The sequence below is a fragment of the Rhinichthys klamathensis genome, unplaced genomic scaffold (genome assembly GCF_029890125.1).
Source record: "Rhinichthys klamathensis goyatoka isolate OS25496 unplaced genomic scaffold, OSU_Roscu_1.1 h1tg000135l_1, whole genome shotgun sequence".
In the NCBI taxonomy this organism is placed as follows: Eukaryota; Metazoa; Chordata; class Actinopteri; order Cypriniformes; family Leuciscidae; genus Rhinichthys; species Rhinichthys klamathensis.
In genome coordinates, this window is record NW_026606670.1 from 1022067 (window position 1) to 1038037 (window position 15971).

Sequence of the window (15971 nt, forward strand, 5' to 3'; positions counted from 1 at the left end):
CCTATGTATTTCGGGCTTGTTTGTAATTAAAAGTCCCACATTATGTATAGTCTTTTTTTTCTGGGGATTATTTCTGGGTATTACTATCTGGCATTTAAATAAATGAAACTTGTCTTGACTTTCAGTCACCCTGTCACAGGAAGGAAAGACTAAGAGTGTTATTTCACACAATGTATATACAGTAGATTTTGATAGTGTCGGCACTTGTCTTTTTATTGTCTTTTATAAAAACTGATTATTTTAACAGCATACTTCAATATCAGTCAGCCTCTAATTTGTACTGATACATACAGCAAAAAATAATATAATTAATTATTTAATTATATATATAAAAAAAATAACTTACAGATAACCTGTTTTGCAGTTGAATGCCACAGCCGATTTAATCAAGTAAAAGAATCAGATATACATAACTTATTTTGAGATTATATAGGTTTGTTTTGTGTGTACTTAAGGTATTCATTTTTATTTGTGACTGTCTTAAAGATTGATTTAAAAAAAAAACTCTGCAGATGCCCTGTGTTTGCCAATATAGCACAGGCTTTAGCTCTGAAAAAAAATATGAATTATTCATTTATTTTGTTTGCTGTTTTTCGGGTTTTTTTCATACTTTGGTTAAGTATGGTTTAATGAGGTGTTTTGGTTATATAACAGATGTGGACATGGCATTCTTTGGTCTATTAAAGGCTTTATGGAGAAACACTGAAAGCGAAGTGGGTAAGAGCACACTCCTCAAACATTCCGTGCCATCGCCACTGTCTGTGGTCCTGTCATGTGGACTGACACCGGTGTTTGAAAAAGCCCTGTGTTAGGGGTGGAGGTGCAGACGGTTGCAAGTGCTGTCTTCAACCATTGTTTCCACTGAAAGCGTGCAGTGCAGGGCTCCCAGGACTCGCTGATTTACTGCTGACATGCAGGAAGACTTGTCAAGAGGAGGGCAGCCCTCTTGTCGGTTCTCCGCGCGCTCAACATAAACAGGCTGCTTGGGAGATGCTTGCCCTCCCATCACACAGGGATGAGCTTGGCCCTTGATAAAGAAAATAAAAATAGTCCTCTGCTACATTTTGACCAATAAATGACCCATCACTAACTTTTAGTTAGTTAGACACTGGGGATTTGTGGCTACAGGAAGGAATGGTCATTGTTGGTGTGACTGTGTTGTTTATAGGACAGCTCGGACACTTCAATTTCCTGACCTCAAGGCGTCCAATTTCCCACCTGGTGATGTGAACGTACAGTTTAAGAATTGGATCTTTGTTTCTATTTAAAAATCCATCCTATAATTCCAGGAATTCAAGTGCCCTTTTACCACCGGATTATTATTTGAGGAAATGCGGCAACTCTTCACCCTTCACACAGGGCCTCCACCTTTGGTGTTTTTAGATTGTTGTTTTTTAATGAACATGCGCTAGAAAAACATATTTGACAGCTGCGGCACATCTCACTGTTTTTTCTTTTCTTCCCCCCCTCAGTGTCTAACACGGTTAAAATGCAGAACCATGCACAGATATGGCTGATAACTAATAAATGTATGATTTATTAAAATTCTGATAAATGGATATTCATTTTGATATTTTATAAGTCTTTACCACTTAATTATACACTCCGACATAAACCATTTGTCTATCATGTTAATTGCTATGAAAATCTGCTATTGTCATATAAGAGCCTTTAGAAAGATGAAATGGGAATAAAAGCAGTTTTTACAGTGTCCTTGTTACACATTAGATGTAGTTACTATAGTAATAACTATAAATTATGCTTGATTACTTGCAACTACCCCTAAAAAAAACTAATCCTAACCTTATAGTAAGTACATGTAATTAATTAATATTACTCAGTACTTAAATAAACAGACACCTTAAAATAGTGTAACCTTAATTTTACTATTAATATAATGCTACCACAAATAAAAATAATACAAATAATATTTTGTTGTTGTTGATGATAATAATAATAATAAGTTGGTGTAAAATGGGAAATAAGAATGTATACTATCTGTCTATTATTATTATTATTGTTATTATTGTCTATAAAAACAGAATGAGCTTGCATACTATCCTGTATCATACAGTACACATACATTTTAAGAATTATGGTGCAATAAATTGCTGATAATTAAAGGTCTATACTATGTAGACCTAACTAAAATCAATCATTTTAAATTCTACAAGTGAATTTAGGCATCACAACATTATAATGTACAGTTATAAAATACTATATTTTTTACATGATTGGTGAAAGATTACATTTTTTTTTTTACCTTTATGTAATCTGAATGTTATCTAAAAATAAAGGAAATAAAGGAGCATGTAATATATCCAATATTGCACAATACCGATACTTAGAAAAATCTGGCACAGATATATTGTGCATCCCTAAACAATGTGTTTCGAGACACCTGTCGTGCCGTCTAGCTGTTTTAGTTCACATGAACGCTTTTGGATGGAATTGAATATTCTGGGAACAAAACTTTATTTATAGTGCTTCACTTAACCCAGCAGCCGATATTTGCATCAATAAGCCAGTAACGGATCTCTGAATGATGAGTACATGCAAGTTTTTTTGGAGATGCAGCAAGGACATCTGTTCATCTTTTCTTTCTTCACTCTCTTGAGCGTGACCTTTTTAAGCTGGCCTGATTTTCAAAATCTCTCTGAACTGTCTGAGTTCTGGCCTTTTCTTGCAGAAAAACTACTGTGTGCTTTGGCCAGTGCCTGCCTGGCTTTTGGGAATATCTCACAGTGCTGCCAACCGCTGCAACTGGCAGAGCAGTCATGAAGTCATCGATTAAAGTCTCCATGAGCCACATGAGCAAACATTGACCCACTGTTGTATGACTGCCACACAGACTGTGTAATTAAGATGCGTTTCTCGCTCACACCGCCCAGTCCCATTTCATCTATTTGTGTCACTATTTCATATCGATCTTATCCCTTCAGGTCCAAAGTTTTAATTGTCACATTTGTACAATTACAGTGAAACATTTTGTCTGCCCACCTTCCATGATAGTCAATGCAACACTAGAAAGGGAAAAACACTGGATATATATGGAAAAAAAGGCTAAAGGTGCATTGTGATTACACATTTTGTTGTTCATTACAAGTTGTATAAAACCTGATGAACATGTTCTCCACGATCTAAAGAGCATTTGATCTTCGATAGAATAAAGAACGTCACATTATCAATAGCACAAATTTAATTACTTGATTAGTGAGCTACAAATAGTGCAGGATCGGAAATATTTCCTACTCATTTTACTTGACAACGTTTCTATTTTACATTTTTCAAAATCACAACTTTTTCCAGATAGAAATGGGATTTTAAATCCCAACCTTTTCAAAGTGGTCTCAAATATTTGGCCTCCAAATGTGAGGAGGGGAAATGGTGTATAATGGTTGACGAGTTTATTCTTGGGCATTGTAATCTCACGTCAGCTGGATGTTTGTTTTAGTCATTTGGCAAGGGATGGTACTGGCACGGCTCTCAAATGTTGTTGACGGTATTTGAACAGAGTTCAAATTGCATTGTAAATGGATGTGTGTTTGAAAACATCACGTTTGATCTGAACTGAGCAAGATCAAGATGTTCAGATCATATTCTGGTATGATTTCCCAGACACTTCTCATCTCTTCCTGAGAGGTGGGTTATGAAATAAACATTAGCTGCAGGGGCAATTCCTTTAAGACAGAAGCTCAAGAGCTCAAGTCTTTGATTGACATACACTGCCGTTAAAACGTTTGGGTTGGTATGTGTTTTTTAATGTTCATTACACCAGGTCATAACCACACGTGCCACGACACATGATAAAAGGTATATTTTCCATGTTAAACAGAGTTTCTGTCCAAACCAGCCGCGACTGCGATACGCGCCAATTCTGTTTTTAAAACGGTTTCTATTTTTCTGCAACGTTGCTGCTGGAAAAACAACACAAACTATGACTGATAATGATAATCTCAAAGCATCTAATGTGAGTTTGAATATCATTGTGTGTGCCCTTTATAGCCAAAGCTACAATGGATAATTCACCTCAAATCTGTGAAACTGTGAACTCAATGTGAACAAACAAGTGTGTTCTATGACAAAGATTGTTTCAGATACTCCATGTATAATAATGTTAAAATGGTGTAATATTTATGAATTTGATGATTTAGGCTACTTATCCATTTGGTTGCACGTGCAGTGCGGTTGCAGAGAGAGCCCGCCCACATGCTCTTCTGATTGGCTGTGATGTTTGATTTTTGTCACACCTCATAGTCATGTTACATCTGGTCACGTCTTATTGCATCACGTCTGTAGGACATGGTGTTATGCTCACCAAGGCTACATTTATTTGATTAAAAATACACCGAAAACAGTAATATTGTGAAATACCATTATACTTGATGACTTTTCAATTGTAATATATTTTATTATTATTATTGTTAATATTGCTTATAATTTCTTTTATATTAAAACAATATAATTTTTTATATTAAAACAATATAATTTAAAAAAAAAATTGGAAACTGATGTTTTTTTTCTATTGTTTGATTAAAATTAAGAGAACAGCATTTATTTGAATGGAAATATTTAGCAACATTATAAATGTCTTTATGGTCAGTTTTTAATGAGGTTAATGCATACTTGCTAAATAAAAGAAATATTTTTAAAAAAAATCCTACTGAACCCAAACTTTTGAATGGTAGTGTATATAAAATAGATAAACATATACATAAATAACTTTTATATGTAAATATGTATTTATTTAAACCAATTGTAATGACATCTAAAATACAATAGATTTATTTCAGCAATTATAGTTTATTTGGTTGTATTTTATATTATGTAGTTGTGTGATGGAGTGATAGAAGAGCATGCATCTAAACTGTGCTCTCTGCGGGGGCAGCACATATGCTGAACATTGCCAACCTATGTCACCTATGACCAGGACCTCAACTGACTAAGTGGAAGGAAAATATTTAATATTAGTATTATCTTGAATTTTTTATTTAACAACAAGTAAGAGAAGAATTCAGAGTGAAATGACCTCAGATACTGTAGCTATATTGCATCTGCTGCTTTCAGCTAATGTGAAGTGCTAGTATCAGTTTTTTAACTTAACTTTATTAACTTTATTTCATGTTTCCATTACTAACAAAACTATATGTTAACAAATAATTAACTTAACATTTTTGATTATTATTAAGCCCCAGAAAGTCTTGTTGAAGGCTTATTGTAGGACTGAATAGACCAAGATCAATTTAGCAAAATGCCCAGATGGAAACTGGGAAGAAAAAAAAAACTATATTTAAGCTTTCTGTCATATTAGATCATTTAATGGTTTCTGCAGTCTTCTTACAGGAATTACATACAAAACTGGATGTGTGGGAGTGTGTTCAACACAATACATATTTAGAAAGGAATGCTTTAATATTCTTTGGATTTGATGACTGTTTGTGCTGCGGTGTCCCCTTTTAAAGCGCATGGGTCCTTTTATTCTGATAAGCAGTAGAAGATGTGTCTAGGTTTGATGCTGTAAATGTGTTTGGCTTGACCATAGTTCCTCTGTGCAGTTTCATGTAAACGTCTTGTCACTATATGTCAGTCAGTTTTCCTCCTGGAGAGCTGCTGATGCTGCAGATGACATTATTTTGCTTGTTCTAAGTCTTCTTATCGCTGCCCTTTCACCATCCCTGCAGAATGTGAGCTGCATTCCCAATGCAGTAGTCACGTTCAACACAGAAGACACAAACCTTGGGTTTAAAATGGCCCTGAGACCTTTTTAAAGGTCAGAGCGTTATAGTTTGCTTGCTGGAATGCCAACCTTTTTGTATTTTCTCACAAAAATGGAGAGTTACAGAATTTCCCCTAAATATTTTTGCACCATTAACTTCTAGTAAATTTACCCAGAACTGAAGGAATGAAGAACACTGGTCTTAAATCCCTCTGTTAAAAACTTACCTAAGCTGGTAATGAGGAACACATGCTTTTTGTTTACTCCTGAGAGACTTTGCTTCTGTTTTGTTACCTCTGATGGCAGCAGGCCATGTGTCTTATTGGAAATGTTTTTGGCGGGAATAGTTGTCTCGCTGAGGCCGTGTCCCGTGGCCGGTGTTCAGACCGCACCACTGCTCTAATTAAAAAAATAGACCTGCTTGCCAATCAATTAATGAATGATGCCTTTCTGCTCATGCCTGTATCTTTGTTTCTCATTCAGTACATTTTGTATTAATACAGAGTATCTTCCTTACATGAATAAATAAATATTATAAATACATTTTTTAAAAATTGACACTGGTCAAAAAATGCGCAGCAGTGCATTAATTTCATATGATTTTTTTATATACATTTAGGGAAAAAACAATTAAAAAAAAAAGAAAAGAAAATCTTTATTACAATGTCTTTGAAAGAAGTTTCTTATGCTTACCAAGGCTGCATTTATTTGATCAAAAATACAGTAAAAACGGTAATGTGAAATATTATGAATATATTTTAAAATGTAATTTTATACCTGTAAATTCTAAAGCTGTATTTTCAGCATCATTACTCCAGTCTTCAGTGTCACATGATATAATGCTGATTTGGTTCTCAAGATCATTGTTTTTTTTATATCAATGCTAATAACATGTATCAATACCATGATACACTAACTTTTAAAACTTTTATTCATCAAGAATGGAATTAATTGTTTAAAATAACAGTAAAGAGAAGACCATTGTAATGTTACCAAAAACAAAAATCTGTTTTTAAATAAATGCACGGCCTTCACAGGATATTTCAGAGTGGAATGTTTTGTTTTATATTTGTCTGAAAACTATGGCCATTCAAACAGTAATCAACTCCTTTTTTGCGTATTCCGCGGGGAATATTATGACTTCATAAGATCCTGAAAAACTGTAGTTTTTGAAAAGGGAGTTCTGTTAAATAAAATATCTCCCTTTGGAGTGGACTTTGAGCTTTGTAACCTTGCAGATCTTTTTTATGCTCAAACAGAAACATTACAGACTTAACTAAAGTTGAAAAAGCATTATAGGACCCCTTTAAAATCTTAAAACATAGTAGCAGGCGTTCAGCACACTGAAATTTGAGAGTTTATTTGGTGCCATGCTGGGTGGTTGGAGGCCAGTGGAGGGAAGTGTGCCAATGGGATATGCTCTAAAAAGTGCTTGTCTTTTAGTCAAAGCCTCCATTCTATTAATGGCCTACTGCACAGTTATTCCTCTCGAGACCTCCAGCAAACAGTGCTAGAAATGTGTGCTGGCCCCTTAATCTATTACTGAGACGTCCAAAAGTCTAAAATGGTAGAAACGCCTATACTTTTTCAATGCAAAGATTGATAATGTTGGGAAAAATTATGGATGTGGCCTCTGTGCCACTTTATACCTTAATGAATGTTATTTCTCTGGCTGTCATGGAATTAGAGATGATGTGTAGTATTAGTGTCGGGGCTGACAGTAATCTCATCCCTTTGCTGAAGTCAGTTTTGAGTCTCTGATGCTGGGCTCGCAACCCTGACCTGTTGTTTAACAGAAGTGTAGGAGGAATTGACCCTGATTCCCCTGCCAGGAATCCAGTGGCCACTAAATCGATGGCATCAGTGCAGAAGAAGCTTTGTGCGCTCTTATCCTCGATGAGAGGTGCTAGAAAACGCGAGGATTAGCCCCGCGGCTGTCAAATTAAAACCTCTGGGATATATAAACGGTGTGTGCGCATGTTTGGAGATGCGAGTCCTGAGAGTTTAAGCATCCATGACCTCCTGTCCATCTCAGTCTCAGAGAAGCATTAAATTAATGTGGGCTTTGAGCTCCTCTGAGGGTGTGAGACTTCATTCAGGTGTAGCAGTGTGACAATGGTCAATCCAAATGCCACCCTTTGCAAAAGTCACATTGAGTCAAGTTTATACAACTCAAAAAAATATAAATTGAAGTGTATAAAATTCCTTGCACTGAAAGGAAATGGAAGAGGAGTTTTATTTTCTAACTTTATCTTAATATGTTCTTTTCCTCTCTCTCAGTTGTCGTCACAAACAGTGGAGGACAGATCTTCCTGCGTCCAGTGTGGTTATCACTTTCCACAACGAGGCCCGTTCAGCTCTGCTGCGCACTGTGGTCAGGTGGGACAATCAATGTTTAATGCACTATGTAGGATTTTCACCATACCAAAATTTGGTTGCCAATACCAGTGCAATTTCTCTATTTCTGTTACTAATTGCGATACCACAGCAAAAGCTGTTATTGAACTGTTATTGAAACTTTCTTTAAAATTTTTACATTTAAATATTAAGAAATAAATGTAAACAGTGACGTGCAGCCTAGCCTTTAAGTATTTCTTAATCAAGTAAACATTACATTACTTCATGTTTTTAAATTAAGTAGACAGTCAGTAATAAAGTAGTTCTTTTTAAGTACACTACTAGTCAAAAGTTTGGGGTCGGTAAGATATTGTCAGGTTTTTGAATGAAGTCTCTTATTCTCAATGCTGCATTTATTTGATAAAAAATTGAGCCGTTTAATATTTTTGTGGAAACTGTAATACATTTTTTTCAGGATTCGTTGATTAGAAAATTAAAATAAAAAAACAGCATTTATTTAAAAATATAAAAATTTTCATAATGTAAATTTTTTTACTGTAACTTTTGATACATTTTACAGCGTCCTTGCTGAATAAGGCCCTGTTTACACCTGGTATTAAGATGCGTTTTGGTCAATCTGATCACAAGTGGACGACACTAAAAACAGGTGTAAAAACAGAGTCTAAAAAGTTTGTAGCTTGACCACTTTCTACCACTTCCAGAGGTAGTCGAAAATGCATTCGACCGGATTGCTTTCATAGTGTAAATGCTCATGTGGTCGAAAGCATTTGAAGAGCCACAAAAGACCACCTACTCCCCGCCTACTGACTTAATGCATAAACATTATGGGAAGAGCGCTAGCCAGACAGGATATAAACTTTGTCGCTAAAGCCCCAAATTTGGTTTGAAGATGAAAAATGTACCAAGCACAATGTTCTCTCCCCATTCCTGATTTCAAATACTCACAGCGTTTTCTTGCGGCTATCAGAGCAGAAACGAAAGCTCTCCGTGTGTTTTTCCTTCGTCTCTGTGCACGTTCATGTATAAATTGCCATTAGATCGAAATTGACATTATTTTGGCCATTAGATAGAAAGATCTGGGAAAAAAAACATACATTTATTTACCCACCCATAGACCCTCCCCTCGAAGAAATCAGGACAGAAGTGACTGATTAAAACACCAGGTGTAAGGGGTATGTGTCTCCCTCATCTACTTGTGATCCAATCGACCAAAACAGATCTTAATACCAGGTGTAAACAGGGCCTAAGAGAATTAGAGTCTTTATTAAAAAATCTCTTGCTATATCTTACTTACACTAAAAATTTAGAATGGTAGTGTACACACTTCTGAACATCTCTTTCCCTGTCTTCAGTGTGCTAAAGAAGAGTCCTCTTCATCTGGTCAAAGAGATCATCTTAGTGGATGACTACAGTGACAACCGTAAGTGTTCTCATCTTTAGCCCTCAATCAAACTTAATGGTACAGAACTATATAGATCATATCTCTTAATCATAAAGAATCTTTTTACTGCTCATCGGGATTTTTGTTGAGCTTTTACCCCCGTACAGGTTATTTTAGGTTATCATAGCACATTCTTGTTTCTTTGTCACCATAAATCATAGATCTGTATTGCAGAACACTGCAACAGTGGAGCTGAGATTTGTATGATTGTATAAAGTGTGTCATCAAGGTACCAGCCATGTTCCCGAGCCCCCATTCCATCACACTTTTTGTTTTTGGATGCTAAACTCCTTGTTTGACCTCTTCAGATGTCTGAACTCTGTATGAACCATCTCCTGAAGGCAGTGCTGCCCTGCTTTATAACGCTCTGCTGCAGGGAGCCTGACAGACACTGGTCTTATTAGTCCTCGCATTTCTTCTGTGTTTTTGCATCTGTGGATTGTGATCCTGCTTTTGCATATTGGCTTTTAAGTATTTGGATAACCTCGTGGCATTTTTTTGCAATATGTAGCAGAGAGTGGTGGAAACTGTGCTCTTTTTTTTTTCTTACAGTAAGTCATCATCTATCTATAAGCAACGAGAAATTCATGGAAGGAAAAACTAATCCACCTGATTATATTTCAGCGTGTCTGCTATTAATTGAACTTAGAAGCGTTTGTAACATGGAAATATAACAGAAAAAAGGGACATAATTCATTAGTGTTTTAAGTAAGAAATGTTGCTCCGACCTTTCATTTTTCTTTACCTTTATGAGATTTAGCTTTCTCAGGATGTAAGTTTTTCTGGGGGGGAAAGTCCTTGATCATTTTCTGGTGTTTTTCTCTTTGCCAGCACTCCCTTGGATTTCTCAAAGAAATTTGGCCCACACTTTCATGCCTTTAAAGTTTTTTAGACCAAAAAGTGCACCTCTTAGTCATATGCAGCTGTATACGATGCGCCCTTTCTAAATCTATGGTGACTTTTACAAAATTGTACAGACCTTTTCTGGATGAAGGTGGTGGCACATCTTACCACATTTCTCCTGTGTATATTAACTACAGCAGCATATAAAATAGAAGAGATGTAATTGCCCTAATCACTTGAGCTGACACAATGTTTTCTCTGGACTTTCAGCTGAAGATGGTGCCTTACTTGGGAAAATCGAGAAAATCAGAGTCCTACGCAACGATCGTCGAGAGGGTGAGTGATTTATTACCCTCTGAATCACAGTAACACTGTTAATCAAAACTATACCCAAGTTAATATGTAAGAGCGAGTGGGTATTTTACTATCAGCTCTTAGTCATTAAAATCTAGACATCTATTAAAACATGCTGAAGTTTTACTATTGCGACTAATTGTGACCAGCCTCAGCATGAAGTCATTAAAAGCACTGCATACTTCATAGGTGCAAATATGGAGAAAATAAAAGTAGAGAAAAGCAAAGGTCTGTTTTGAGCTGGAGTGTATTTTTGGAAGGTGTTTTATATATCTGTCAAGAAAAAACTGCTGTTCTGTAGCCAAAACTGCAGTTTGTTTATTTGTTTCCAAAACCTTTTGTTCAAATCCAATTCCAGTCCAACTCAGCAAGCTCTTTGTATTTGCTTTCAAACGTTCTTTGATACACAAATGACTTTATGGTAAGAAAACAAAGAACTAAAGTTTCAGTCCCTGGTGAAGCTCATAGTGAAATAAGGTTACATTGCATGTACAAATGTACTCATACAGATCATATAGATTTTATTGTGAGGTTATAAAAAAGCAAATTGGTTAATTAGTATTGAATGTTTCAGTGGATTCTTAGTTGTCCACATAAGACACTAGATGAGCTTTCACTTATAATCCTATACATTTCTGTATAGATGGTGTTTTCTTTACTTCATGCTATGCGGCCATACAGTAAAGAAGTTCCAAATGCTTTGACATGATGACAGGTTTGGTTAGGTTTTCGTTTCGTTTCATTTTGTGATTTGGCTTTTGTTTTTTGTTTTGGCTTTTGTTTTATTTAAGTAATTACAGTAGGAAATAAAATAAGGAACAATCACAAGTATTACGTCCCTAAAGTGGCTAAGGGCATGAGGGAACACAACATAAAATAAATAAATAAATTCCTGGTAGACGTGATCAAGGTGCTGGTGCAAAAAGAACACAAAAACAAAGGGAGTTTAAAGGTGACACATTATGTCCCTTTTCACAAGATGTAATATAAATCTATGATTTCCCGAGAATTTCAGCTGAGCCCCAGATAATTTATTATAAGTTGTCAAAGTTGCCCCTATTTTGGGTGTTGTGAGCAAAAACGCACCGCTTTTGTGTGTCCCTTTAAATGCAAATGAGCTGCTGCTCCCCACGCCCATTCAGAAAAGGGCCGATGCTTTACACAAGCTTCGGATACTCCAACAATAACTGAACACGTGAATAATCTCACTCATCCAAAATCTCAGAAATAACCAGTAGCAGAGTGCAGCCTTACGGGGAGACTCAGGAAGAGATTGCAACTTTTAGACTGCACCTGGAAGTTTCTGAATGGTTAGTGGATACATTTATGTAGTTGTTTTTTTATTCAATTCAATTCAAATTTAGCATCCCGAGATAACAGCAGAAAAGCAGATGGGAAATAATTAGCATAGCTGCTGTTCATAATATTAATGCATTCGATCTGATTCAACAGTAGTATAAAAGGTAAGCATTATGTGAATGCTTGGCTAAAGAGATGCGTCTTTAATCTAGTTTTAAACTGGGACAGCGAGTCTGAGCCTCGAACAATATCAGGAAGGCTATTCCAGAGTTTAGGAGCTAAATGTGAGAACGCCCTCCCTCCTTTAGTGAACTTAGATATCCTAGGAATGACCAGAAGCCTCGAATTAGAACGCGGTGGATTGTAGGGTGATAGAAGGTCCATTAAATACACAGGAGCTAGACCATTTAGGGCTTTATAGGTCAGTAGTAGTACTTTGTAATTGATATGGAACTTAATAGGTAACCAGTGTAGAGATGATAAAATTGGTGTTATATGATCATATTTTCGTGACCTAGTAAGAACTCTGGGAGCTGCATTTTGCACTAACTGTAGCTTGTTTATTGAGGATGCTGACAACCAGCTAATAAAGCATTACAGTAATCTAGTCTCGAGGTCATGAATGCATGAACTAACTTTTCTGCATCAGAAACAAATAGCAAGTTGTTTTTTATGCAGATTAATGGGTGGTAATATTATAATAAGATCCCCTTCCTACATCAGAAGGGGAGCGAAATCTGATCGGCTATTTTTTGACATGCTTTCAGAGAAAGGCTTACCAAAACAAAGTTACTGGGTTGTCAATTTTCACGTTTTCTGGGTTGGTAGATGCACTGCTAAAAAACTATTACAAAAAAAACCTATTAAAAAACACAAGACACACCAAAAACAACAGCGTGACAGAGAGAAGGAGGGAGCTGATTCTTTTGTTCTCTCTCTCTCTCTCTCTCTCTCTCTCTCTCTCTCTCTCTCTCTCTCTCTCTCTCTCTCTCTCTCTCTCTCTCTCTCTCTCTCTCTCTCTCTCTCTCTCTCTCTCTCTCTCTCTCTCTCTCTCTCTCTCTCTCTCTCTCTCTCTCTCTCTCTCTCTCTCTCTCTCTCTCTCTCTCTCTCTCTCTCTCTCTCTCTCTCTCTCTCTCTCTCCCTGTTTGCATCGACCTTTTATAACAGGGACCCCCATTTAGGTGTAAACATCGTATGATGACTGACAGCATTACCAGCCAATAGCACCGCCCTGAGAGGTTATGGCGAAGAAAGTGAAATAAAAAAAACAACAACAACAGATCACCATATCCTCTGAGCACGTAACAACAAGCAATAGAAACAATTAAAGTTAATTTTAGATAGATTCAAGATTCAGGAACATCATTATATTCAGCTAATGCTGGCTCACACTACAGGAGTTTTAAAATCCTAACCGATTGTGAAATCTGGTTGCAGCTCACACTTAAGGAGAATCTTTGCAGATTTTCTTTCCTCAAATCTTAAACATGCTCACACTACAAGATTTGAAAATCGCGGCGCATCACACACTACACAATGTTATTAAGATTATCGTGCCAGAGGACGCGCTCACGTGATCTCACGCAGCAGATCGGAAGCAGAAAAGTGGATGTAAACAAAATATCTGTCCTTCATATCAAGTCATATTCGTGAAAAGGTTGCCGTGACCAAGGAAAGAGAATTAAAAAAATTATAAAAAATTATCCTTTTTCTAGGCTATTTCTAATGAATGGCGTCAGCTCTGGTCAATACAATGAATCAATGCCATTAATCTCTATGAAGTGAAGCATCAGCTTCGCGTTGCCCATGCGCCGCATTGCTGCTCAGCTGAGCCTTGTAAAGTGGAGCTCAAAGTTAAAATTAAATATTAAAATAATTAACAGCTTGTTTCATTACATCTATATTTGAATGAATCCGCATTTTTTTACATTTCCGTTGAATGAACAGTTTAATGACTCACTCAAAGACAGTCCCTTGTCTTCACCTAGTGGCGTAACAATGTAACTGGACTGATCGAGTGCCGAGTAAATGGTAAAATATAAGCAGAAAGCCTTTAGTAAAGAGAGATTCGAGGATCGAAACTAACTGTTATATAACAATGGCCTAAAAAGCTTATTGACAGGTTTATGTTCTGTTATTATATTATGTGGGACCTTATTTGACATTATCTTCGGTTTACTATACTTCGTTTCAATGGGCTTTTTAATTTCGGTTTCATTACTGAACATGTACTTGTCTTCGTGCCTGCTGACCACAGCGTAACACTTATTTATTTAGCAATAAATAAATAAATAAATGAAGATAATTCCGCATATCGCGCTGTTGAGTCACTCGAAATTACAACAATGGAAATTCCTTCACCACGACAGCCCTACTTGTTTCTTATTGGCTAGACAGTGACGTACCGGTAATCACAATCTTGCTCATCCCGATAAATATCAAACATGTTTGATATGATCGGGGCGAGCCCGATTTGTGTGAGAGCAGATCGGGAGGTGCAAGTTTCGATCTGTGAACGCTTCACATTACCAGATAATCTGTGCCGAACATCGGAACCGATCGAGGTCCTCGACAAATTTTTTTCTCCGATTCTCGGGAGGGGTAAATCGGGCATAAATCGGCCTAAAACTCCTGTAGTGTGAGCGAGGCTTAAACAGTCAGAAAAAAAAAATGAAAATGTAATCGAATGTAAAATGTATATTGATACACTGATATTGTCAGGGTTTCTCCTTTTTCCCCCGTTAAGGCTTAAATTTGCATTCATGTTCAACAGGTGATTTTTGTCTACCTGTAAACAATCCCTTCAGACATAACTGACCTAATACCTCACCAATAATAAACATTATTCCTCACCAAGATGGGCATCATATCATTACCTTTTCCAAAATTACTTTTTACCAAACTTGTTACCAAAGTACCGGTACTATAATTATGGTGCCCTGCACACTTGTTGTAGATCAATTGGGTTACTTAGGATATAGGGATAATAAACTTCTGCATAGTTCAGATTGCATCAGTGCTTTGAGTCTCAATCCTGTGTGTGTGTTTTCAGGCTTGATGCGATCCCGAGTCAGAGGAGCGGATGCAGCCACGGCCAATGTATTGACCTTCCTTGACAGCCACTGCGAGTGTAATGAACACTGGTTGGAGCCCCTTCTAGAAAGGGTTGCTGAGGTCAGCCATGTTTTTCTTTCTGTCTTTTTCTTTCTTCTTCTGACACAAACAAGCATAGAAACGTTGGGTCTTACAATTCTCAGATGTGACAAATTAACCATTGCTTTTGGAGGATATGATCAAACATGCTCATTACAGCAGCGGACGTTTAGCAGCTCACTGCAGTTGCAAATGTCAGGCCAAGATGATAAAAGAGAAGTGGATGAGAAGTTATTGTGTTTTCTTTGGCTGGCAGTCTTGACGCACAAACTTTGCTTGCAGTCCCATATCATTATACCTGTTTGAGTCCAATCCTGCTGTTGATGGCCAACAATTTTCAAACAAGCCATAATGAAAAGTATTGAGGGAAACTAGTGCCTTAGTTATTTGTTAGTTAGTACAGCATGTAGAGAGTGTGGATAAGACCTCAGTGTGTGTGTGTGTGTGTGTGTTTGCGCGCAAAGGGGTGTTGAATGCAAGCAAACACGCCCCAATTGCGGATGTGCAGGTCCGGTCTGGTTCAGGATCAGACTGACCTTAAAGAAATATTTGCTTCAGTTCCGTCCCTAGGCACACATAATTACTCTGATATTGCCTCAAGGCTTTTGACTCACAAAATAAATGACAGCGAGTGGGTGTGACGAGATCTCGTGCCACGAGATCTCGCGAGACTAAAACATGACGAGATTTCTCGTCGAGTGAAAAGCTGTCTCGCGATATCGGCATGACTGAGCGTGAGGGTGAGATTACCATAGGCCCTGTCCCAATACCCGCACTTGCGCCCTTGTGCCCCTCAATGCGCGTTCT

General features: G+C 37.0%; 1 protein-coding gene across 2 annotated transcripts in view; it reads left to right on the plus strand.

Annotated features, from left to right (window-relative positions):
• galnt2 (UDP-N-acetyl-alpha-D-galactosamine:polypeptide N-acetylgalactosaminyltransferase 2) overlaps window positions 1-15971 on the plus strand; it is an 84097-nt gene that overhangs the window by 51701 nt on the left and 16425 nt on the right. For both annotated transcript variants that reach the window (XM_056257150.1, XM_056257151.1), the window contains exons 4-7: window positions 7997-8095; window positions 9427-9494; window positions 10629-10694; window positions 15064-15185. In XM_056257150.1, coding sequence (XP_056113125.1) covers window positions 7997-8095; window positions 9427-9494; window positions 10629-10694; window positions 15064-15185 — 355 coding nt within the window. The remainder of the gene's footprint in view (window positions 1-7996; window positions 8096-9426; window positions 9495-10628; window positions 10695-15063; window positions 15186-15971) is intronic.